This window comes from Alternaria dauci, chromosome 2, assembly GCF_042100115.1.
Source record: "Alternaria dauci strain A2016 chromosome 2, whole genome shotgun sequence".
Classification (NCBI taxonomy): Eukaryota; Fungi; Ascomycota; class Dothideomycetes; order Pleosporales; family Pleosporaceae; genus Alternaria; species Alternaria dauci.
This window is the reverse complement of record NC_091273.1, coordinates 4,693,738-4,717,550: the sequence shown is the minus strand read 5'-3', so window position 1 is coordinate 4,717,550 and position 23,813 is coordinate 4,693,738. Positions and strand designations below refer to the sequence as shown.

The 23,813-nt window shown below is 53.9% G+C and overlaps 10 protein-coding genes across 10 annotated transcripts; 5 read left to right on the top strand and 5 right to left on the bottom strand.

Annotated features, from left to right (window-relative positions):
- Positions 1-514: 514 nt before the first annotated feature.
- On the bottom strand, positions 515-2,289 carry ACET3X_003594 (uncharacterized protein; the record flags this gene model as incomplete). The annotated part of the gene is made up of 5 exons (XM_069448886.1): positions 515-739; positions 788-1,522; positions 1,570-1,618; positions 1,741-2,086; positions 2,187-2,289. The coding sequence occupies 5 exons, from the start codon at positions 2,287-2,289 to the stop codon at positions 515-517; spliced, it is 1,458 nt and encodes a 485-aa protein (XP_069310141.1).
- A 2,464-nt stretch (positions 2,290-4,753) lies between these two features.
- On the bottom strand, positions 4,754-7,146 carry ACET3X_003593 (uncharacterized protein; the record flags this gene model as incomplete). Its single annotated transcript, XM_069448885.1, has 3 exons — positions 4,754-5,110; positions 5,164-6,752; positions 6,813-7,146. The coding sequence occupies 3 exons, from the start codon at positions 7,144-7,146 to the stop codon at positions 4,754-4,756; spliced, it is 2,280 nt and encodes a 759-aa protein (XP_069310140.1).
- Positions 7,147-7,370: 224 nt separating this feature from the next.
- On the top strand, positions 7,371-8,020 carry ACET3X_003592 (uncharacterized protein). The gene is made up of 2 exons (XM_069448884.1): positions 7,371-7,430; positions 7,481-8,020. The coding sequence occupies exons 1-2, from the start codon at positions 7,422-7,424 to the stop codon at positions 7,985-7,987; spliced, it is 516 nt and encodes a 171-aa protein (XP_069310139.1). The 5' UTR covers positions 7,371-7,421; the 3' UTR covers positions 7,988-8,020.
- Positions 8,021-8,038: 18 nt separating this feature from the next.
- On the bottom strand, positions 8,039-9,609 carry ACET3X_003591 (mitochondrial 37S ribosomal protein mS45; the record flags this gene model as incomplete). Its single annotated transcript, XM_069448883.1, has 2 exons — positions 8,788-9,609; positions 8,039-8,602 (listed from the first exon to the last, which is right to left on the bottom strand). The coding sequence occupies exons 1-2, from the start codon at positions 9,478-9,480 to the stop codon at positions 8,039-8,041; spliced, it is 1,257 nt and encodes a 418-aa protein (XP_069310138.1). The 5' UTR covers positions 9,481-9,609.
- A 961-nt stretch (positions 9,610-10,570) lies between these two features.
- Positions 10,571-12,256, bottom strand: ACET3X_003590 (uncharacterized protein; the record flags this gene model as incomplete). Its single annotated transcript, XM_069448882.1, has 1 exon — positions 10,571-12,256. The coding sequence occupies one exon, from the start codon at positions 12,254-12,256 to the stop codon at positions 10,571-10,573; it is 1,686 nt and encodes a 561-aa protein (XP_069310137.1).
- Positions 12,257-14,474: 2,218 nt separating this feature from the next.
- Positions 14,475-14,915, top strand: ACET3X_003589 (uncharacterized protein; the record flags this gene model as incomplete). The annotated part of the gene is made up of 3 exons (XM_069448881.1): positions 14,475-14,477; positions 14,529-14,627; positions 14,682-14,915. The coding sequence occupies 3 exons, from the start codon at positions 14,475-14,477 to the stop codon at positions 14,913-14,915; spliced, it is 336 nt and encodes a 111-aa protein (XP_069310136.1).
- A 381-nt stretch (positions 14,916-15,296) lies between these two features.
- ACET3X_003588 (uncharacterized protein) lies at positions 15,297-17,066 on the top strand (the record flags this gene model as incomplete). Its single annotated transcript, XM_069448879.1, has 5 exons — positions 15,297-15,477; positions 15,531-15,736; positions 15,866-16,271; positions 16,328-16,692; positions 16,746-17,066. 5 exons carry the CDS (start codon positions 15,297-15,299, stop codon positions 17,064-17,066), a joined length of 1,479 nt encoding a protein of 492 aa, XP_069310135.1.
- Positions 17,067-17,856: 790 nt separating this feature from the next.
- Positions 17,857-18,570, top strand: ACET3X_003587 (uncharacterized protein; the record flags this gene model as incomplete). The annotated part of the gene is made up of 3 exons (XM_069448878.1): positions 17,857-18,147; positions 18,198-18,249; positions 18,299-18,570. 3 exons carry the CDS (start codon positions 17,857-17,859, stop codon positions 18,568-18,570), a joined length of 615 nt encoding a protein of 204 aa, XP_069310134.1.
- An 874-nt stretch (positions 18,571-19,444) lies between these two features.
- On the top strand, positions 19,445-20,404 carry ACET3X_003586 (uncharacterized protein; the record flags this gene model as incomplete). The annotated part of the gene is made up of 2 exons (XM_069448877.1): positions 19,445-19,709; positions 19,767-20,404. 2 exons carry the CDS (start codon positions 19,445-19,447, stop codon positions 20,402-20,404), a joined length of 903 nt encoding a protein of 300 aa, XP_069310133.1.
- Positions 20,405-21,969: 1,565 nt separating this feature from the next.
- ACET3X_003585 (uncharacterized protein) lies at positions 21,970-23,813 on the bottom strand (the record flags this gene model as incomplete). The annotated part of the gene is made up of 2 exons (XM_069448876.1): positions 21,970-23,678; positions 23,732-23,813. 2 exons carry the CDS (start codon positions 23,811-23,813, stop codon positions 21,970-21,972), a joined length of 1,791 nt encoding a protein of 596 aa, XP_069310132.1.

The following is a 23,813-nucleotide window of genomic DNA, read 5'->3' as shown; positions in this document are numbered from 1 at the left end:
GTAATCTGCGAGATAAGTTCTTCGCTTCTTCTGAGAGGATATCCTCTCACTGCACAAAGCTTTCTCTGCAAGGCTTTAAAGCCCTGGCGTAAGCCGTCTCGTTATCGCGAAGTCTCTTGGAGACGACCAAAGCCGTAAGACGCCATTAGATCCGCTATCTGTTCCGGGCTCGTAGAGCCGGTCGTACCGAAGTGTAAGCACGTCTTTTCTCCACTCGCTGTCGAAATCGCGCCCTATCAACCACCATAGATGTCGTGATCGCTCCCCTGCATTCAAGCTACATCCCGCCCCCGGAATTGGAGTAGCGGCTAGGTAAAGCGAGGTGGGACCGGGACCATACAGCTTCCGCGGAATATGTCCGCCGAGCAAGACATTTCCTAAAATTATGGTGTGTAGTAACGCACGTTTTAAAGGATGTTGCGTATATCTGTTATGCACATCATTTATCGATGAGAGACTGGAGAGTGTCTGACATCTCTATCTTTGGAAATTTCTACAATGATACAAGGTGGCTTCACTGTGGGATAACATGGTCTTTAGCATCAACTCCAGCCTTCCAGCGGTACGTCGACGCCACGTGTTCCTCGAGCGGACCCTTCTGCCCCTTCTTCGCATAGAAGTTTTCCCGATAAGTGCCACCGGGTACAGCGTAATCGTCCCAGAATAAGCCCCGCTTTTTGAGCTCTGGAAGTAGCAACTCAATGACGTCTTTGAAGGACTGTGGAAAGAGAGCATACGCCTGTGTTCATCAATATCAACCTTGCTGCAGGAATCGGACATAACTCACCACGTTGAAACCGTCAATGTCAGCTTCGTCAACCCAAGTTTGCAGACCGTCTGCCACTTGCGATGGAGTGCCAACAAGAATAGGGCCGTTGCCGCCGATGCTCACGTGTTCCGCCACAGTGTGTTTCGTCCATTTCGAGGTTCCAGGGGAAAAGCGAGCATAACCTTCAACAGTAGACCGCACAGCATTGCTCTCCACGTGTCGCAGTTCTTCGTCGTCTCCATACTTCCCAAGGTCAATCCCAGTCCAACCACAAAACAGCGCCAGCGCACCATCCAAAGACGCATATCGTCGATAATCTGCAAGTTTAGCCTGGGCCTCTTCTTCGGTGCGCCCAATGATCGGAGTAACAAGAGCAAGAAATTTGATGTTCTTTCCGTCCCGACCGAATTGTGACGAAGCAATCTGTCGGATCTCCGCGATGTTCTTTGCACAGACCTCCGGCGCATGGGCGGATACAAAGATTGCTTCTGCGTTCTGAGCTGCGAAGCTCTTACCTGCTTTCGATGCACCCGCCTGGAGAATCAGAGGTGTGCGTTGCGGGCTTGGTTGGCAAATATGAGGGCCGGGCACGTTGAAATACTTCCCGCTGTGGTTGATCTCACGCACGCGATCAGGCACCGTATATACGCCCTTCTTCCGATCCAACACAACTGCGTCATCTCTCCAAGATGACTCTAGGAGCTTGTACATGACTTTGACGTATTCCTCAGCCTGGGCATAGCGCTCGTCGTGCTGGATTTTGTCAGCAGCATACCTCAAAATGGAGCGACGATACCAACCGGTAACTGCTCTTTCATACCCATATTACGTGCAGCCGAGTCAAGATAGCTTGTCACGATCTGTAAACAACGTCAATCATGAACTTGTCAAGAAAGTAAGTTCTCCTTACATTCCAACCGAGTCTAGATGATGTCAATTCCCGACGAGGATTGGAATCTTGGCTATCTTACCTTCCCTTGGAAAGATGGTCAATAGTCGATAGCCTCCGAGCAAGGTGATACGGCTGTTCATACGTTGTCGAAACAGTTACACCGAACCCAATGCTCTTGGTTGCTGCAGCCATTGCACTTACAACAGCCAAAGGCTCGTTGACTGGCCATTGTGCGCCTGAGATCTTCGCAGCATCAAGATTGCCGTTGTAAACATCATATCCACCGAGCACGTCGGCCACGAAGATGCCATGAATCTTGGCTTCCTCAAGCAGCCTCGCGAGGTCTACCCAGTGCTCGACGTTATTGAACTCATGCGAACGATCATCAGGATGTCTCCACAAGCCTGGGGACTGATGACCACTACCTGTTGGAGGTGACTTGTCAGCCAATGACGAATTCTAATCAATCGAACTGCTACCGAGATAGGATGATTGGCCTCTTGAGGCATCGTCACGTGGACTTACACATCTCAACAAAGGCATTGATGATTAGCTTCTTGCCCGCACCAATCTTTGGCTTTGCATTTTTCGTCTCGCCATTTCCATTTTCTCGGACTCTTTTTGCCATTGTCGCTATGGCCGGTATCTTTGTGTTGTATCGAATGGTGTCGAGTGGAAGGAGTGTCTTGGTTCTGAGAGGCGATGATGTGCTTTGAACCCTTTCAAACGTGATCGCTTATCCGTGAGATGGCATCATGCCATACCCGAAGTACCATAATAACTACATATTTATCTCCGATATAGGGCCTTCTATCTAGGCTCCGCACGACTACATTACGCTACGACATGTTGGGGTGGTAGATGTGGGGACCTGCCGACCACTTGCATTGTGCCATCCGAACCCGCAATGGCGATTGTCATTGCTCCGCCTTACACAAACAGCGCGGAGTAGTGGAGCTCTTCGTACCCATTCAGAAGATCGACGCGCATGCTTCCGGAAAGTGCAAACTTGGGAATCCGAGAGTTGGAGGTCGGCGAGTTGGAGTTTTGACAGTTGGAGGCATGCAATCATCTCAAGCATCAGCATCCAATGCGGCTCTACTCCGTCTTGCATTCATCTGTCACCAACACCAATGGTGGGAATTCCAACCAATCTGGATTTTTAAAATACAATGAAGTTGCGAACCAAACGAGCATGCAGCAACTCCGGGGTGCTCTCGACGGACAACGTGTCGAAAAGACACAAAACACATGACGAAGTCCAGCAAAGAGAGGGCAAAGACACACTACCTGCAGTACAGTCAGCATTGAAGCTGCATACGATACGTCAACCATACGACATCGCTACCGACCACCCTCTACCAACGATCCAACAAGATTCTGAGTTATTGGTGAGAGTGCAAGCAGCAGGGCTCAACCCAATTGACTGGAAGGCGCCGTAGGTAGCACAAACCTGACATCTCATTCTTATACCCATTGACAAACCACTAGCGACTACAACTTCGGCATTCCGACCTTACCATACATATCCGGCCGCGAGTTTGCTGGCACAGTAGTCCAAGTCCCTTCCACCCCATCACCATCTCGCCCCATCAAAGTTGGAGACCTTGTCCTCATCCCCTCGACAGACTATCGCGACCTGCGCAAAGCCGCATTCCAAGAATACAGCGTCGCATCCTCGTTCAACACCATCCGTCTCCCCCCAAGCATATCTCTAAACTCGGGCAGTATACTAGGCGTCGCTTTTGTATCTGCCGCCCTCACGCTGGGCATATGCATGGGCCTCGATTTTTCCGTCATAGAATCCGGACCAAATCTTCTCGATATTGTACGCAACCTCGAGCCCAGCAGTCTCCCAACTGATATACAACAAGAGTGTCTGCACGGCATTGACCTGAAAGAACGTGTTGGGGCCGGCGACTACCTAGTCATCTGGGGTGCAAGCTCAGTCTGCGCAAACATCACGACGCAAATAGCGCGTCTTGCAGGTATCAAAATCATCTCGGTCGTTGACGCCGCGAAACATGGATCCAGGCTGTCGTCCACCAAGGCCATTGCACCAGATCTAGTTGTTGACTCTCACGATCCCCAAAGAGCGATTCAAGTCATCAAAGCAAACACTGGTAGAGGAGGCGCGCGCTTTGGCTTCGATACCATGGGCAAGGACACAGCGAGACATTTGCTCGACGCTCTTGCGACTCCGACACCACCTTCGCCATCATCGTCTCCTGTAGAGATGGCAGCAACAAATGATACAAAAACGTCAAAACGACGGGATAGTAAACCACCCACACCTCCGTCCACGCCCCTGGATGCTCCTTGCGCAGGCCAAAAATCCCATCTCGTGGGGTTGACTGGTCTGCCGAAAGGGGACACGCCAACAGGGGTAGTGCTGCATAGCGTTCCCATCAAGCTATATCACGAGGTCCCGCAAGTGGGTGAAGCGCTCAGTGCGTGGTGTGAGCGGTTACTGGCCAAGGGCTTGCTGGTTCCGCCGGATGTTGTGGGTACGGTTGATGGGCTAGGAGGCATCAACGCGGGTCTTGATCGGATGAGGCGGAGGGAGGTTAGCGGAGGGCGACTGGTCGCTGTGCTAAAGTGAGAAAAAGGCAGATAATTGTACGTGAAATACCAGGAAAGACACCATCATCGATGGAGCAGCATGTAGAGGTTAAAAATATCCCAATGCATTTTGATATATAGTACAATGCGCAAATCGTGCTTCGGCTCTAGGAAAGACTAGAGGGTGATTACCAAAAACAGCTACGGTCATCCAGGGTATGATCATCGTGGTCGCTTTCGTTCAAAACTACACCAATGCAATCTCCGCGCTCACCCAACTAGGCAGCGTCCAAGTCGTCGGTCTCTCCCAAACGCCGATCCAAAATGCATGATTTTGCTATTCGTACTTCCCAATGCGCCCACGATGCAAGAGTCCATGATGATGGGTATAGAAAGAAGAAAAAGGTACATGTAGAAACCAAAGGGTATGCGCTAAAAGACAAGGATGAGGATGATGGGCGTCGTCGTAGAGATAAGCGTCATTTCGAGTACAGTTCGTAAAGGGGGTTTGATCAAAGGAGAGGAGGACATTAGTTTTCATCCTCACTGCTCCAAGTGCCATCATCTTCCTGATCTATGCTCTCCATGACCTCCTTGATGACGCCGTGACTCTTTGGATCCAGGTTCATAGCAATCGTAAGGTGTCGGATCGCGCTCGCACGGTCTCGCAATTTCTTGTAACACCTACCAAGCAGGAAGTGGATGTTGGGGTCGTCTGGTGCGGCATCCTTGAGATAAAGCAGCTCATGTAGAGCCTCTTGTGGCTCATTCAACTTGAGCAGAACCTGCGATCTCCGGAAACGGGCCATGACGGAACGCGGTTCGATCTTGATTGCGTTTTCGAACTGTAAGAGTGCGGGCCCGGTCTTCTTCATGCGGTCGAGAACCTGTACAGCAATGTTAGTTTTGGCCAGACAAATGGGTGGAGGAGAAGCTTTACCAAGCCTACTCGGACAAGCAGCATAGCGTTGTTCTGGTTGATCTCCGCCGCCGCGCGGTAGTGCTTCTCAGCCACTTCGTACTTGCCCAGACGCTCGTAAACATTTCCAAGGCCATACCAGCCGTTGTAGTGCCTGTTGTCCGCGCTGATTGCGTTTCGATAGGCCGCCATTGCCTTGTCAAACTCTTCGTTCGCAACATGCTCATGACCTTGAAGGGTGAAGGCATAGGCGAATTTTGGATCCAGTTGGGTAGCTCGAGAGAAGCACTTGACAGCCTCATCATGCTGCCCGTTTATGGAACTCGCGTTGCCCAGTGCACACCAGGCCTGCGGGGAGAGGCGGTCTTGGTCCATCAGCGTGTGCGCAAGATGACCCAGGGCCACCTCGTCTCTGAGCTGCCAGAGCGTGTTGGAATACACCTCCATGTGCTCTGAAGAGGATGGGGCCATTTCTCGGATCTTTCGAAACGTGCTGGCTGCCTCTGCGTAATGTGTTCGCTCGTAGTGGGCCTTGCCGATGTGCGCCAGAACCCAGGGCGTTTCCCGTTGTGGTTTGGGCACGACTCCAAAGGCTTCCAGAGCCTTTGCTGCATCGTAGCGACTCAGATGGCGGTATCCGGAAGCTATTTTGAGGAGTAGATCAAGCAGCCAGCTCAAGGCGTCCCGTTCCCGTTCCTTATCGCGGGAAGTATCCACAGGCGGAGCAGCCATCTTCGGGGGCGGTGGAGCAGTCGTATCAATCATGCTTGTCGGTCTGCTCTGTGGCTTCGAGGGTTCGGGGGCATCGACCTGCGGTTTCCTGTTGCCACTAACAACCCTGCCCACGGTCGAGCCAGTCGTTGAGCGCGGCTTGGGAGCTGCAGCCCTGGCTTTCCGCAATTCACGTCGCTCTTTCGATTCCATTTCCCTGGTTTCTCTGCTTGATGTGGTTCCTGGCCGGGTCGGCCGAATCTGAGTAATGGAATTCAACAAGCGTACACTGCGTCGTGGGGGCGCTGCCGTCGGATCGAACGGTTGTGACGGTTGTTGTGAGGGCGGGTGAGATTGTGAGGACGGTTGTGGGTGTGGTGGTTGTGATTGCTGCTGCGGTTGTTGCAAAGAATGACCAGACACGGTTCTCTTATGGCCGTTCTGGTACACAGGGCGCGGGATGTCCGTCTGGTCGCTGTCGGGGTTCGTCTTGGTGCGGGCTCTCGAAGTGATGGAGCGCGACTGGACTGGACCGCCAGCCTCTCCCATCATAGCGTGATCATCGCGAATGTTCTGGCCGTTGCCAAAGGGGTTTTCGGAATCTTGGTAGGAGCTGGGCTGTGCGCTGCGGCCGTTCAACCTGGACTGGAAGTTGTTTGAAGCAGAGACGGGGGGAAGCATATCGGGCGTGATTTTGAAAATGTTGTGGGGGCGGACGACGGCGCCAATATCGCAGAGGCCGGTGAAGGCGTCCCACATGAAAGAGTTGATCTTGAGCGCTTCGACAAAGTAATCAATGGCCTTTTTGGAGTCGCCGTGTGCTGCGTACAGCTTCCCCAGCATGCAGTAGCAGGCGGCGGCGTCGGGCATATGTCGTCTCGACGTCTCGGAATGCTTGTCTGGGATGTTGTTAGCGAAGGGCACTGGGTACGATTACTATCACAATAACAAGTCCTTACTCCAGTGGTTGCGTCCTGCCCACAGGCCGCGCACCTTCTCCAAGGCTTGGGCGCCCTGCTCATAGCGACCGAGGGCAAGACAGGCCTGGGCGAAGATGTAGGCGCATCCCAGATGTTGTGTATGGGCATTCTTTGAGCGCGCATCGTCGAGCGCCTGCTTGTATCGCCCTAGACGGAGGTTGCACAGGGCAAGCAGGTGGGCGGCGTCCGGGCTGCGGGGGTCGAGGGCGTGCAGGCGGCCGGCAAGGAACAGAGCGTTTTCAGTGAAGCCGTTGTCGAGGTGGTAGTGTACGAGCTGGCGCAGTTGGGCATTGACGCCTGGGGGTGCGGACATGCTTGCGTGGCGACGGCGACGACAGAAAACGGATCCTCAAAACGGAGCGCTCATAGTCCATGCGGCGGTGGCTATGGCGGCTGGGACTGGGGTGGTGATGGTGTTGCGGGCAGGCGACGGCAACGCGGTCAAGGTTGTTGGTTTACGCGCTATCGACGCCAAGCAAAGCAGCAAAACAATGTTCCACCTACGTCTTTTGCACACCTCTGCAGCCAGCCAGCTAGCCCAACCCAGCCCCGACGTCCGGCCCATCCATTGATCCCACCACCTTCACCATGGCAAAGGCACGTAGAACCACTACCCAAATACACCAGCCACTGACGATGCCTCACAGAAAGCCACCAAGACGCTGGCCGCCTCCAACACCAACCGCCTCAACCAGACCCTCTACATAACGCTCGCCGTCCACGGTCTCTGGTGGCTCCTGCGTGCGCTCATCTTCCGCGCCTCGCTATCACGCAAATCAATCCTCGTCTATGTACTCCTCTCGGCGCCCCAGCTGCTCATCGAGCTCTACTTTGAGCGCCTCTCCCGCCCTACCCTTACTGCCGATGGCGGCGTGCAGCGCGCTGGCGAGGACCTCGACGCAAAGGGCCTGACCGAGTACATGTGGGATGTTGTTTACTGGACCTATGGCTGCATCGCCATGTCTGCTATCCTCGGCGACTACGCCTGGTGGTTGTGGGCAGTCATCCCCGCCTACAGCGGCTATGCCGCTTGGGGCATGTACACAGGCATGAGGGGCGGATATCAGGACGCAGCAGGCGTACCCCAGCCACAGGCAAGCAAGCGCCAGGCCAAGATGGAGAAGCGCGGTGGACAGAAGATGCAGTACCGGTGAGGATTTGGCTTCGTTAGGCATGTATTATACATCATTACACATAAAACTACACTATGCCTCGACCCGCGTGGGAATCTTGGGAATGCCTCGCTTGCGGTCCTGGTGCGGCACACCATACCGCCATCCAGCTGCTGCCGCTCCTCTTCCGTCTCGGCCCGCAGCCTCTACGCTGACGTCCTTGAAGACGAAATCCCACCTCCGCTGCGGCACCACTTTCATGGCCCTGAGCTCTTCTTCCTTTTGCTTCTCTTCCTTCCTCTTCTTTTCCTGCTCTAGCTGAAAGCGCTGCTCTGCGAGCTTTCTGCGCTGTTCCAATGGGAGCCCCATCTCAGCTTCGCGCTCTGCCTGCACCAGTTCTGGATGCGGGATGCGCGCGTCGGCAGGTAAGAGTGTGTTGTCAAAGGCCTTGCCGGCATCTTCTCGCGTGAAGCGCCGTGACTCGGCAACGGGCACGAAAAGCTGCTGGCGTGTTGCGGGATGTACTGGCAGGTCATTGATGGGCTCGTGTGGAATCGGCCGTTTGTTCTTGTTCTGGGGGAGGGAGGGATCGATGTGGGGGGTTGTGGGAAGCATGGAGAGCACTGCCTTGGAGTAGGGAAGTGCAAGTGTTTTGCCCTAGACATGTTGCATTAGCGCTTGTATAATAATACTTTCTCGATATTGGAGTGAACAAGTCGACGACGTTCAGCAAGAGCATGACTTAAGTTTTGTAACCATGTGGATGTCTTAAAGACTAATCGATTTTTTAAGAAGCTCATCATGTCGTGTTGTGCGGGGTGGATGCAAGAGAGAAAACATACCTGGGCTATCCACTCCTTCTCCATCTGCTTCAATCGCACCACTGCGCCGACACGCTCATTGCTGACGCCGAATTCGACACTAGCAAGCGATACCGTGGCCCCGTCCTTCTTGACTCTCCGCCAGATGGCTTCCCGTAGGTCTTCGCTGAGAACTGGCTGGCTGCGGAAGTACTGATTGAGCGGGAAAGGCCGCAAGTCTTCTGCCGTTTCAGGCGGAAGCTGGTTGTCATCTGGCTTTTCGCCTGCCTTCTTGTTCTCTTTCTCCTCAGCTGCACCAGACTGAATTGCTGCCTCTAGATCGTCCAAGTTCTCCTGTCCTGCAGGTGTCGCCTCTGTGGTCTCTTCTGCCTTGGCCTCTACGCCGGCTTGCTCTGGCTGTGTCGCGGCCGCAGCCTTTGCGTCCCCGTCCCTTCTCCATCCAGGACCAGCACGCACTAGATTGCCATACTTGTCGTAAGCTCCTAGGTAGTTTGTCGAGCCTGGGATAGGTTCCTTGAGGTTCCGACCAGGCCCATTGAGCCACTCATAGAATTTCCGCCGCCGTAATGTGATTTGTGGACACGGTGTCTGTGAGAACTGCCGCGAATGCCGTGACGGATTCGAGACGGGTTGCGGCCGTGCAATGAAGCACTGAGTGACCTGTGATGGAGCGGCTGGTGTAGAAAAATTTGAACACCGTAACCGAGGGGGCATGTTGAAATGTGAGGGGCTACCGCATTGGCGCCGGGTATCAAAGATAAAAAGAAAGGGAAGGGAAGAGGGGACGTGGACACGTGAGTGAGTCTAGACGGAGGGAATAGTAGAGTTGAGTGAGGAAGAATGGGGACCTCGCAGGAAATTCTTAGTGAGACACGATGTCGTTTAGCGCCTTGGCACATATGAGGACTATGAACATCACCTGGACATGACACCTTTTTAACACCACTACTCCACAGTCTAACGTTTGACATTACTCGATACATAGCCAGAGTTGACTTTGAATAATGTTATAGGAATGCCACACACCCAACGCCATGTCTCGCTCCGAAAAATGGTATTGAAAACTACAAGGCCGTTACAGGAATGCCGAGGCAGACGCAAGAATATCAAGAAAAAGTGCGACCATCCCAGAATATGCCATAGAGACCGAACAATGCATACACCAGTATGCATAAAATCCCAAGCGTGACGAATTGTATGCTCGAAAAGACCGAACGGCGAGCCTCCATAGAGATTCCTTCTTCCGTCAATCCTGGCCCATCAGCTAGCCAGGCAAAGCATTTTGAAAATCCACAATCATAGTGCTGTGCCTTGCATGAATATCTGAAGGTACATGGTAAAACGAGTAAGTTCCCAACCCCCTCGAAGAACACCACGGTACGGATAGCTCCCGATTTCTTCAGATGAACAAGGGGTAAAGGCCGACGTACAGCCAAGGGAACTGCGTACGATGGTAACGAAGAGATACTCTATTCTCCAGACTCCGGTGTAATGATCAAACAAGAAAATCGCACAAGGGGGAATCATCGCTGTATGCTGCAAAGAGAGCCACGCCCACTGGGCATGAGAGCCCTAGTCACCCCACGCCAGTACCCATGCCCTTGCGTTAATGAAGCCAAAAATAACCCAAACAACTCAACACCTCGCCATGATTGAAAAGACAGGATATAGTGGCAACAACAAATGAAGGCCGGATATGCAAACGCTCCGTGATGAGCACACCCCAACTCCTCAATCATCACTCATAATGGCATAACAGATACAAGTTGGTGGCACGCGCGCTCAATCATGGAGGTGGGTGTCTCTAGCGCCCCATCATGTAGGTAGAATAGCCCGAGAAGCCGTTCCCGGCGCCACTGGATGCGAGTGGCTGGCGCATAGCACCAGCCATGTCGTTATGGCCCATGCCGAAGCCACCGTTGGAATACATGCCAAAACCGGAACTGTTGTTGGTGTGCACTGGAGTCGACAGGCCTGGAGGGACGGACAATCCTGGTGGTGGTCCAGTGGCCGTAGAAAAGCCTGGAGGACCTGCGGCACCGCTGCCGAAACCCGAGAGAGGGGTAGATGGGGCAATGGCAGACTGCGGGCCCATTGCTGAGTTCTGTCCGCTGCGCACACCCAAGGGGTTCTTGGAGAAGCTCAATCGGATGCCGCCCTTGACGCTGTTGTGAAGCATATACCCATAGAGCTCGTTGAGAGCCTTGGTAGCAAAGGACGTGTCTTCAAACTCGACGAAGCACATGGGACCGTTTTGCTTGGTACGGAAACATAGTCGCTTGTAACCGCGCTGCTTGGAGAAGACAGCTTTGAGTTCGTCTTCGGACGTGTCCATGGGGAGATTGCCCACATAGAGGGTGTTGCATGGTGGGTTCTGATCAGCAGGATTCACTGGAGGATACGTGGGCCGCGCAAAATGCTGCGTGTATTGCTGGTAGCCAGTGTTGGGGCCGCTGCTCAATGCGGAGGGAATGCTGTGTGGTGACAAGGCTGACAGGGCCGGACCAGGCGACTGCATGTTGGATCCAGAACGTGGGGAAGCAAAGTTGGATAGAGGTGGGGACGTGGCATTGGGCACTCCGTTAGTGTTTAGGGAAAGAGATCCGAAGCGTTGAATGGGAATGGAAGGGGTGTGAGGGTTGGTTGCGCGCCGCTGCATACCAGAGTGCATTGGCGGACCACCTGTGGCGTATCCGATAGACTCGTTGAGCAAGCCATCGTCATCGTCGGCGTCTTCGTTGATTACCGACTTGCCCAGGTTGCGGCTGGTGAAGGAGGTGTTGACGGGGGATGTCGGCGAGAAGAGGTTGTTGACCGGGAACTCTCCGTTGCCAAGACCTGGGGTCCCGTTGGGTGGGGACATGTTCTCCATGTTTTGGAAGGTGCCGTTGTATCGCGATGACTGTCGGGCGTTGGTTGTAGCGCCAGTCATGATGCCGTTGCCTGCCGCCTGTCGCGCAGGCGTGCTGTCGACTGTGTTGCGGCGGGAGCCGATTGTGCCAGACGGAGCGTCCTGAGTCAACTCGACGACCAGCGTCGCGTCGTTGGTGGCATTGCGCTTTCCGTCGAGGAGCTGACGCGCTTCCTTTGCGCCCTCGAGTGTCTGGAAGTGCGCAATGGCAGAGGCGAAGCCCTTGTCGTCGGCATTCCTGGATGGTGGGAGGATTTCACAGTCGATAAGGTCTTTTGCGAAGAGCAGGATGTTGCGCACAGCATCACGATCGCTGCTGCTGGGCAGTCTGCGCAACAGGATCGAGTAGCGCGCGTTGTTTGTGGCGTTCTTGTCGAGAGGCCTGCGCTCTCCGACGGCGCCGGGCATGGCGTACATGGCCGGTGCGAATACGTCGGCCGTCATGGTGTTGTGCGAGGCAAAAGGCTTTGGCGGCGACGACGACGTGGAGCTGCTGTGAGAGCCGCGGGAGCCGTGGGGGAACGGGCTGTTGGACAGGTTGGAGGGGCTTGTGCTGCTGGGACTCGGACGGGCGGCCATGTCGGCCTTTGTCTACCAGGCGATGCGGCGGGTGTGGCAGAAACAAAGGACGCGGCAGCGACGGCAGCCTTGACGCGGGCTGCGCAAAAGAATTGCGCGTCGGCAGGTGTAGAGAGGCCGGTGGTGGTGGTAGTGGTGGTGGTAAGGATGGCAGAGGGTGATAGCGACGGCGGCAGCAGGAGCAGCAGGACCTGGGCAGATGGATGGGCGCCGGCAGCAGTGTTGATGGCAGGCCGCAGCGGTCGAGGGCGTGAGCAGCGTGGGCGGGCGGGCGGCGGCGGGCCTGGGCAATGCGCGCTGTCGAGGCTCTGGCACCTGTGGCCAATGGGCTTGGGGGGCAGGAACCGCAGCCAAATCTAGGTGCACTTGTGGCAGAAGCGAGCCTGGGAGACTACCGTAGCGGGCGATCTAGTAATGGGAAGCACACAGAGCGTGGGCATTAGGCGCAGGCAGGCAGGCTGGCGGGCTGGCGGGCTGGCAGTGTGAGGGGAGGAGAAGCGGCAGAAGGGCGAGTGAAACCCTCGCGGTATAGCGTTGACGGGGCGCGACCGACTGCCTGCCTCTTGGTGATGAGCCCAGGGAAGGCACGTCGGAGCTAATTTGATTACTGTACGAGTCCTGGACGAGCCCGTCACACAGGTACCCCATTTCAACCACTCGACGCTGTGCTGCGCTACCCACAGTACTCGATTCCCAGCCCACGACGGCTGCCGTTGGGCTGCGTGCACTTTCGTTGGCCCTTCGCCTCTTAGCGGCCGCAAAGTATGACCAGGGCCGAGTTTAGCCTCTCCTCGTCACCATCATCATCGCCGTGCGTTGGGCCCTATGGGAGAGATCGGCCCCAAGGTGATGCAGCCCTTGATCCACGGAACTACGGTTCATGGACGGGCCCCTATCCGCGGGCCAACAACCTTGGAACGCTGACACTCCCTCCTCCTGGGTGCTGAGCGCCTGAGCCCAACGCTATCCGATGGTCGACACACACTCGTCCACGATGCTTATCCGTCCCATCTGCGACATCAGGCAGAGACGCACTGTCGGCTTTTTCTGCCAATCACCCTGGCTGGGATTCGCACTCGGTATGCCGGTGCACAGCCCGAAAAAAAAGCAAGTTCCATCAAATAACAATCCTTTATCTCTACCCTTCCATCCTTGCGGGGCTGCCCAAGGGGTCCGAAGAAACCCATTTCCCGTGCAGTTGGGACGCGGAAAGACACTGATTCGCCCATCACTTCGGCCATGTACCATGTTTCTTTGCCCAGTTCGCCCAATCAGACATCTGTCATCCCGTCCATTTTATGCGCTATCTTTCCGGTCAGAATGCCCACCCCTCACGACCAGGCCTTGTAACAGGTATCAGGGAATCATCATCGCTCTACAATTTTTTGCAGACATGCCCAAGGGGGTGGCGCTGTCGCGATGACGGTCGATACAATACGACGTAAAATAAACGTCGCCGGTATGACTGCAGTAGAGCATATGGTGGCCATGTTCCGAATTCTCGATCGACTAGTCGGATCTCTGATGTGCGCCACTCTCCCGAGATCGCTAAGACCGTTGCAGCGATTAGCCTGATTGACTGAGATCGCGCAGCCTTGAGGCAGGCTACAGCTTTGAACGAGACCATCATGCTGTCTCGTAGCATTACTCGGAGACACGCTAGAGTCGGTAATGTTAGTTTGTACCGCAGCGTCTCGCACTCGCCTAGGAACGGGTTGCCTGGCGGTAGACCCCACGACCAATTAGAACAATGTAGGCCACGCCACGCCTGACATACGTCACCGTATTGCGGCCGTATGTCGAATACAACCACCATATCGGCAGAATCACAGTGAATGCTCCGGCGAAACAACACCACCGACCAAGAGAGCCATACCAAAAGCGCTATTTTCTGCTGCAAGCACCTCGAAAAGACTATTCTTGCGACAAGTCCGTCAACTACTGCTCTCTATAAGGCCACACTGGAAATAAGTCTATAAAGGTAAGAGAATACCATGAGCAAGGAGCATCATCTGCTTGAAGCTTCATACTACAAATCTATCTTCAACGTCGCAAACATTTTGACCATACACCGCTCACCATGTGCTGCAAAAGGAACCGCCAGCGACCTTCTGAACAACAGCTGTTGTATTCGCCACCAAGACAAAGTCCTTGTAAACCACGTCTTGCACCTCAGTCGAACGCTTCCGGCACGTACACTTCATCTCAACGGCCTACCATGGTATGATTTCAAGCTACATATGGTGCTAGACAAACAACTGACGTGGTACAGGCTGCTCTCATCGCAGTCGGTATTGGCCTTGGTGCCGAGAAGCTGGGACGTACCATCTCCGAGAAGAGGCTCGAAAGGAAAGAGAAGAAGGCTATTGCTGTATGTTGCTAGTCTCTATTAAATACCATGTTGTCAGCTGACCAGCTATTGTAGCAACACGAGGCTATATATGGCTCTTCATCGTCGGCCCCACCGCCACCAATGACGACCCGAGAGCGGCAGAAGAGGACACAGAACAAACGCGAAGAGGCTCAGCGGGCGCTCAATGAAGCGCGCCGAGAAGAACCAAGTGTTCCACGATATGAAAGCAGACGCCCCAGTTTGGATGCGGAGAGGGTCGGTAACGAAGAGCCGCCGCCGAGTTACGAAGACGCTACACGTCATTGAGTAAGACGTTCTTGAGTCTTCAACTTGCGCGATCGATGCAGTACATGTATCCGCCTCTTGTGTATCTTGTTAGTATGTTTCGGATGTCATTTTGTAATAACCGCCTAGCTGCTGCGGAGAAAGTGCCCTTCGTTCGCTGAATGCAGTAGTCCATGAACGTTCGTACTGCACCTTCACTTGACTCATCCGTGCACCTATCAGCGTAGAAATTGGTCGTTGCCGTCTGCTCACCAATTCTCGTCACGATACAAACGCTCTACGCACAGGTATAATTCCTGACCACCTCTCGCAGTCCCGCCCCACCCCCGACTTCCATACAACCACACTCTAACCACAATCCGGCCCCTGAACTCATCAGAGGTAGTTTGAAAATCGCACGACATGAGTCCCTGGTCCTCCTCCAGCAAAGGTCCTGCCGCGCTCGACCGCATCGAAGCGCCGGTCACAGTACGAGGATACCTCTTGTGTGTCTTCGCTGCATTTGGCGGTATCCTTTTCGGTTATGACTCGGGCTACATCAATGGAGTCTTGGGCATGAACTATTTCAAGCAGCAGTTTGGAGGTAAATTCGGCCGTACGCATGCTCATGTGCTCCGACACTAACGTCACCACTAGGACCCTCTGACAGTGAAGAAGCCTACAACCACCATCTTTACAGGACATGGGAGAAGTCTCTCGTCGTTTCCATTCTTTCTGCTGGCACTTTCTTTGGAGCTCTTACCGCAGGATCCGTAGCAGACTGGATCGGCCGTCGCGCCACCATCATCACTGGATGCGCCATCTTCTCACTCGGTGTGGTCCTACAGGTCGCTGCTTCCAGCGTAGGCGTCCTCGTTTCAGGTCGTCTGATTGCAGGCTTTGGTATTGGTTTCGTCTCTGCTGTTATTATCCTGTACATGTCTGAGATTGCACCCAAGCACTTCCGTGGAGCCATCGTGTCAGGATACTAGTTCTGCATCACCATTGGCCTGCTTCTGGCCTGCGTGGTGGATAATGCAACTAAGGACCATATGGATTCTGGTGCGTACCGCATTCCTATTGGGCTGCAATGGCTTTTTGCGACTGTCCTTGGCGTGGGCCTCTTCTTGCTACCCGAATCGCCTCGTTGGTATATCAAGAAAGGCCGCAATGAGGATGCGGCTCGTGCTCTTGGTATCCTGCGTGGGCAGGCTGCCGACTCTGACTATATCAAGGACGAGCTCAGAGAGCTCATCGTCAATCACGAGTACGAGAAGCATATGCAAGCGGGCTGGACTGATTGTTTCCGTGGTGGATGGAAGCCGTCTAGCAATCTCCGCCGTGTGGTTCTCGGAATGGCTCTTCAAATGATGCAGCAGTGGACTGGAGTGAACTTTAGTAAGTGACTTACACATCTGCAAGCATATTTGAACTCCACTAAAACACCGCGATAGTCTTCTACTACGGCTCTACTTTCTTCAAGACAGTCGGCATCCAGAACGCCTTTCTAGTCTCTATGATCACGACCGCAGTCAACGTTTGTTCCACACCCATCTCTTTCTGGATCATTGAGAAGTTCGGCAGGCGCGCGCTCCTAATTTACGGAGCTGTCGGCATGCTCGTTTGTGAATTCATCATCGCTATTGTTGGCACAGTCGATGAAGGCAGCAAGGCGGCTGGGTTGTGCCTCATCGTCTTTACCTGCATATACATCTTCTTCTTCGCATCAACCTGGGGTCCAGGTGCCTGGGTTCTGATCGGCGAGATCTTTCCTCTTCCCATTCGCGCCAAGGGCGTGGCTCTCTCCACAGCCAGCAATGTAAGTACCACAGATTCCTTGAGAGTTGTGTGAATTGATTGCTGATTTAGCAGTGGTTCTGGAACTTTGTCATCGGCTTCATCACGCCCTACATGGTCGACGAGGCCTACGGGAACATGAAGGCAAAGGTTTTCTTCGTCTGGGGCGCTACATGCACTGCCTGCGTTCTCTTTGCGTATTTCTTGGTGCCTGAGACCAAGGGGTTGTCTCTCGAGCAATTCGATCGCATGCTTGAGGAGACGACCCCGCGTACTTCGAGCAAATGGATCCCACATGGCCTGTTTGAAGGCCACGTCGGCCTGCCCTCGCAAGATACGGCGGATAAGATCAACGGCCGTGAGCCGATTGCGCATCACGAACATCACGATCTCTAGGCCAACGCTATTGACTTCATCTTTATAAAGGTGTAACTCCTTTTGTGCCTTTGCGTAGCCGTTTTTGCTTCTTCTAGAAAGAGCCGTCTGGCTAGCTAATAGAAGGTCGAGGTATAGGTATCACAGTTTTAAAGCTTCACCTTGATGCGATCCATCGTGTCTCGTATCTCGAGCGCATTTTCTAGACAGAAGAAGCATTAGAAATAACGCAATGGTTTTGCTGATATGTCGCTTTGCAATCCGGTGTCCGATGGGTGATATGATCTGATCGGGACCCCACCCCACATGCGGAATTCATGCGCGCCACAACGCACGGCTGACTGATGGATTGAAAATCTCCGGCAAATACAGCTCCCGCGCCCGCCATATCCACTCTGGGAATGCGTGGAAACAAGTCCAAGGACTGTACACTCATCATGATTAACCCATCTCGGTGTTCGCAAGTCGCTTGCAATTCCGGCGTTGTGATCACGTCACCGTCATGGCCGTCTTTGCCCCACGCTCTGTGTTGATGGGCCTGTTCGCGGGCCTATTTCTTGCTTGGTTCATGCAGCAGATGGTGCCTGTATTCCACTTGCCGGCCTTCCAGAGTCACGACACGTTTCCAACGACTACGTCACTATCCCTGTCCGATTCGATGGCGCAAGTAGTAAAAAACAGTCTCCGCGCAGCTAGGCATCGCGCGTGGGTCGGTGGTGGGTACAAAAGCACATCGTCGCTGCGTGCCCCAACTCCAATTCCAACGCCTGCCTTTCGCAACTCTGCAACTTTCTCAACCACACCACGCACCATGTCTTCCCAAAAGTCTTTCATCGACGCTGTCCAGGACCGTCGCTCCTTCTACCAGCTCAACAAGGAGTCACCCATCTCCGACAAGCAGATTGAGGAGATTACTGAGAAGGCTCTCCTCCACGTCCCTTCCTCCTTCAACTCACAGAGCACCCGCCTGGTTGTGCTGCTCAACAAGGACCATGAGAAGTTCTGGGACTTTGTCCTCGAGGTCCTGAAGCCTCTCACTCCCGAGGAGCAGTTCCCCAAGACCGAGCAAAAGGTCAAGGGATTCGCAGCTGCCAAGGGAACCGTAAGTGCATGCCTTGCGTTTGTCAGGCGCCATCTAATACATGCTTGCAGATTCTCTTCTACGAGGACCCTGAACCCGTCGAGGGCCTCCGCAAAGCTTTCCGTAAGTAACCCGAGCACGGTTTTCCAGCCTATGCTTACTTTCGTCACAGCTCTTTACGCCCACCACTTCGGCGACTGGTCTGAACACACCAACGCCATGCACCAGTACGCTCTCTGGGTCGCATTAGAGGCTGAGGGCTTCGGCGCCAACCTCCAGCACTACAACCCCATCATTGACCAGAAGGCTGCACAGGAGTGGAGCATCCCTCTTGAGTGGAAGCTCAGGGCCCAGCTGGTCTTTGGTGGACGTGCGGGCGAGGCTGGCGAGAAGCAGTTCCAGGAGGTGCAGGGCAAGAGGCTGTTTGTTCACGGTGCGCAGTAGACGCGTGTGTTGGATACAACAACTCAATAGAAGAACTTCGCGTGCAATAGATTCATGGAGCTTGACACGCATAGACCCAGCACGTTGAAAGTGATGTTAACGCGAAAGTGATGCGTCGTCAGCACGTATGCACGACCCTCGCGCTAATCCGCTTCTCGACCAGCGAGAACTGCTAACTTTTACGGCTGAGACGCCCTTTCACTCTTCGAAATCACATTGATCTTGTCTTCTATTGCAACACACGGCGTGAACGTCTTTTCGCGCAACTTCAGATGATGTGTCTCGGTCTTTCGTTTATGCGTAGCTTTTTGAGACTTTGTGTACCACTACCCAGTTCACTTCCTCTTGTGACAGACTCACCATCTTCGTTGTATCGTCCTCTCGAATCTTCTGATACGACTGCTATGAATGCAAGTTGCCAGATGCCGCCATTCCTTTTCACTGCCCTTTCCCAGTCGAATGAACCCACGCCAAGCCACTTCGAGTACGGTAGATAGGATGGACGAAAGATTGGGCGCCATACTGGCCAGTCCGCACTGCTTCTTAATAGTTTGTCTATTGTCATCATCACTTTCTTACCATTATAAACCCTTTTCAGAAGGACCCACCGGTAGCCTTGCGTCAGCTCCAGGAAAAACTACCGCAAGGTCTCTTTCACTACTTGACATATAGAGTCGGTCGCGCTCCTCGCACGTACCTTTTTCTTCCACGCCTTGTTAGCGCCTGATTCAAATATCCTGCGCTATTTACGCCCTTAGAACGTACGTCTCATTATCCCACTATCTTTGTACCTCATCACCCTGTCTCGTGATATTCTTGTCAACTCATCAACGATAAAAGGAGCTCTGCAAAAGCAGAGCACTCCACGTACGATATGACGCCCCCGACTACTCGCGTGGTGCGTCTAGCCAACGTACACTTTGACGCGACTGAGGAAGACATTCGCCAGTTCTTCCAAGGATACACCGTTATCGACCAGGTTCGTGCTTTCGACCCATGGGCGGTCGGGACACTCTCCAACGTCTACGTTCTGTTCTCGACTACTGGGGACATGGACGCTGTTGTTGCGACGCACCAGAACTGCCAGATTCGTGGTCGTCACATCAACATTATTCCTGCGCCTATTGGTAACTACGACCGTAAGTTCGATATCTGGCCAAGCTCTTCGTCAATTCTTTGCTGATCCATCGCTCTAGTCGACGCCAGTCGGGAGAGTTTTGTCCGGCTTGGGGATAACGACACTCTTTCCGCCGCAGCTCGAAAACTCGCCACATACTTGGTTCGCATGGCCTCAGATGATCCAGCTTTTGAGATCACACGCGAAGAAGAAGCAGGCCTTCGACAAGAGCTACACCAAAGTACTCAGGAAGAGCACGATCGTGCGGGTTCCAACAAGAAGAATGTCCTTGCTCGAGTTCTCCACGCATATTCGAAGAATCTTCAACGACGTAGTAGAGACGAGAATCGGTCGAAAAAGCCTCTATACCGAGCCCCATACCCAGTCCCAGTCCCTTTCAAGCATCGTGTCCCTTCTCCGGATCTTCAGAACCGAGAGGACCCACGAAGCCGCGTGCTATTGATCACCGGCATACCGATTGAAGCCGACAACGATGCTGTCATGACATTTCTTCGAAGTTATCGTCCCGAGTCCATTGATCGCGCCCAGATTGGAGGCAACTGGATGGTTTCTGCGCTTGTTCTGATGCAAACTAGCGAGGGCCGTGATCGAGCTGTTGAGGAGATGAGTGGCCAGATGATTCAGGGACAGAGGGTCGTTGTGCACACCTTCAGCAATCTCACCCAAGGTAATTCAAGACATCCTTGCGCAGCCTGACGACCACAGACGCGTTTGTGCTTGTCAATCTTATCAACTACAGCTATGCTTGACATGATTCGGGGTTGCTAACGTTACGTAGAGGTCCTCAATCGTATCATGAATCCAGGAGCTTCTGTCCCAGACGCTACCGTCGACTTACCAGCGCGATCTGGAATCGCCCGCTCGCCGGTTCCTCCAGCCCCAAGGGCTCCATACCCGCTTTCCGGATACAGAGTCGCTCAAACACCAGTTGTTCCAATACCGTCAACTTCGTACTCAGCGTCCGGATCTTCAAGTCCTTCTTCAGTCGCTTCCGCTGCTCCAGAGCCTTCGGTCATCGCGTCCATCCTTGGAGGTCTGGATCTGAACCAAGAGCTATCTCCCTCACACTCTGCCCAAATTCATGACCTGCCATCCTCTTCCAAGGACGAAGAGGGGTCGTCTACAGAACCTCAAGGTACTAGCTTACTGTCTCGTCCTCGCCGGACTAGCGCTGGATCAAACGGCCGCGGTGCTCCCGTTTCCGTCCAACCCCGCCAATCTGCTCCGCAGCCTAGCTGGATGGGGACGGCCGGCCATAACATGCCTCCCCGGCCCAACCCACAGCATGCACCGCGTTGGGAAGATTACGACGACGATAAGACCTTGCTGCCAGATATGGACCGTGTTATCAGAGATGACTCTCGCTCTGTGCTGTCCGTCCGAGGCAGTCCACATCAAGGTCGTGGGCCACGAACACCGGCTATCAACACGACTCGTGAGGACGCTGAATTAGACGAAATGTTACGCGCCCATTGCCTTCTTCCAGTTCCCAGTCGTCCTCTTGAGGGTATTTCGGACCGACGAGACCAGACTGCGGCCGGTAATCAGTGTGTAAATGTCAGCTCCGAGGACCGCAGTATTAACTTTCGGGCTAACTTGGATCGTAACGTTCGCGAGCGTGCTGGACAACAAGATGCGGGCGCTGATCAAGTAAGCCGTGAGGATGCTCCTGGTCGTAGCCATAGCCCTCAGGATCGTGGTCGGGGCTGGAGTGATGCCCGCGGTGGAGGCGATGATCGTGGAGGCCAGAGCCGTGGTAGTAGAAACCCACCAGGTCGGTTCAATGGCTTATCACCCAATGAGGTAATTTAGTGAGGTAGTGGCGTCATCAGAAATCCTTCCTGCTATTTCCACTTTCAGGCAGTTAGGGAGGAGGATCTCGCTCATGGTATACTTGTCATTTTGTAAAGCTAGGCGTTGGTGGTGGATGAGATAACTTCCTCTGATTTGGAAAGCGCTTGAATCCGCGGACAGCAGATATGGACGTGCTTCTCTTCTTTTTCTACATGGTCCTATCGGCGTATGGAAGTCGAGAATAGGTCAAGCAAAATGCCGAGGCAGGATTATGCAAATGTTAAACTGTCACTATTGGAACAAGAGAATCACGCAGAGTACTGATGTCAAATGCAAAAAGACAGTCTATTGTATGCTAAAGCACAACAGCAATCGCTATAGCTATGAAACGAAAGAGGGGTATTGAAGCAAACTAACATCCACCTCGGACGGATACCATCATCATTACGCCTCACCAATGTGTACGCTTAACCGAAGTGGGGAGCGTTAAGCACAATGGCGCAGGACACACCACCAATGGTACCCGCAATGGGAATTGTCATGATCCAGGAGAAGACCAAGAGACCAACACGTTGCCAGTTGACAGCCTTGAGGGTGCCGTTGCAGAGACCAACACCGACGGTGGCACCAGTGATGCACATGGATGTTGAGACGGGCAGCGAGTATTGCGAGAAGATGAGGACAGTAAGAGCGGCGCCCATCTCCATGGAGCAACCTCTGCTAGGGGAGTGGTAGGTGATCTTGTTACCCATGACCTTCATGATGTTGTAACCGTAGGTGATGAGACCAAGAGACAGAGTAGCGGAGAGAACAGCGAGTTGCCAGACGGGGACAGGGGCCTTGCTAGCAGCGGCCTCGCCAGTGTTCCAGGCACCGTAGATGACAGCCCAGGGACCGACAGCGTTACCGATATCGTTGGCACCGTGAGCGAATGAGGCAGTGCAGGCAGTGAGAACTTGGACGAAGGAGTAGGTGTGCTCGACCTCGTTGGAGTACTTCTTAGCGTGGCTGTAGACGCGCTCCATGCGGCGACCTTCGGGAGTACCGTGAATACCAGTCTGGGCGGCGTGAATATCGTAATTGACACCGTAGAGAGCACCGACAACGATCATGGCGGGGATGCGCTTGAGGGTGATGATCATGTTCTTCTTCTCGTAGATTTCACCAGTCACGATCTTGTTCTCGTGGAGGTAGCGCATAGCCCAGCCGAGAGGTCCACTCTTGGCCCTGAGCTTAGCGTGGAAGCGTTCTTGACCCTGCTCGAGGAGCTGCTTGTAGGTGAGTTGTTGGTGCTCGTTAACGTCGGTGCTGATAACACCCTTTTCGCCGTCGTGGCCAATGACACCAATTTCAGAGTCGCTGCCGGTCTCGGGCTTCTTCATCTCCTCGTCCTCCTGGATGACGGCGTAGTCGGGGACGACAGCAGCCTCAGCGCCCTCGAGGGCAGGACGCCTGAAGAGAAGAGGACCCTGGAAAACGTGGTACCAGCGAACGGTGTGGTCACGCTTGACAACCTTGGTGTAAAGGTAAGGAACGAAGAAGATGAAGGACAGGGCAGCAAGACCAACACCGCAAGACACGGTGACGGTTGCGACGAACCACGCTGGCCTCTTGTTCAGACCGAGGTTGGGCGATCCCTTGTAGACGATGGAGAGCGTGCAAATGGTTCCGGCGATGAGGAAGAAGAAGGGCGCGGTCCAGATAGCCCAAGGAATGGGGTTCTTGCGGAGATGGACGGTCGTCTTAATCAACATGAAGATGATGGCACCGAAGCAGGCAGAGGCAGCGGGAGCCATTCCGAGACCAGCGAAAATGGCACCGAGACCCTTGCCCTTGTTCCAGCCCCATTGTACGTTGGCAGCACCGGCAACGGCAACACCAACACCAGCGACGGAAGAAATGAGCGAGTATGAGGACGAGACGTGAGCGGAGTGCTTGGTGCACCACATGACCCACATGGAGGCACCAGCCAGAGCACAGGTGAAGGCGAGCATCTGAACACCAGCGTCGCCCTTGAAGGCATTGGAAGGAATGATACCGTTCTTGATGGTTTCAGCGGTACGGGCACCGACGGTAATGGCACCAACCATCTCGAAGATGGTACCGAGAATCATGGCCTGGCGGTAGGAGACGGAGCGGGAAGAGACCGAAGTAGCCCATGCGTTAGCAACATCGTCTGGATAGTGTGTTAGTTGTGAGGATGGAATAGTGGTAGCAGTCTCTACATACTAGCACCGTTGTTGTAGGCATCGAGCATGGCAAAGAAGGTGCCGATGGCGAAGACATAGTTGTACTGTGTAAGGCGCGCCAT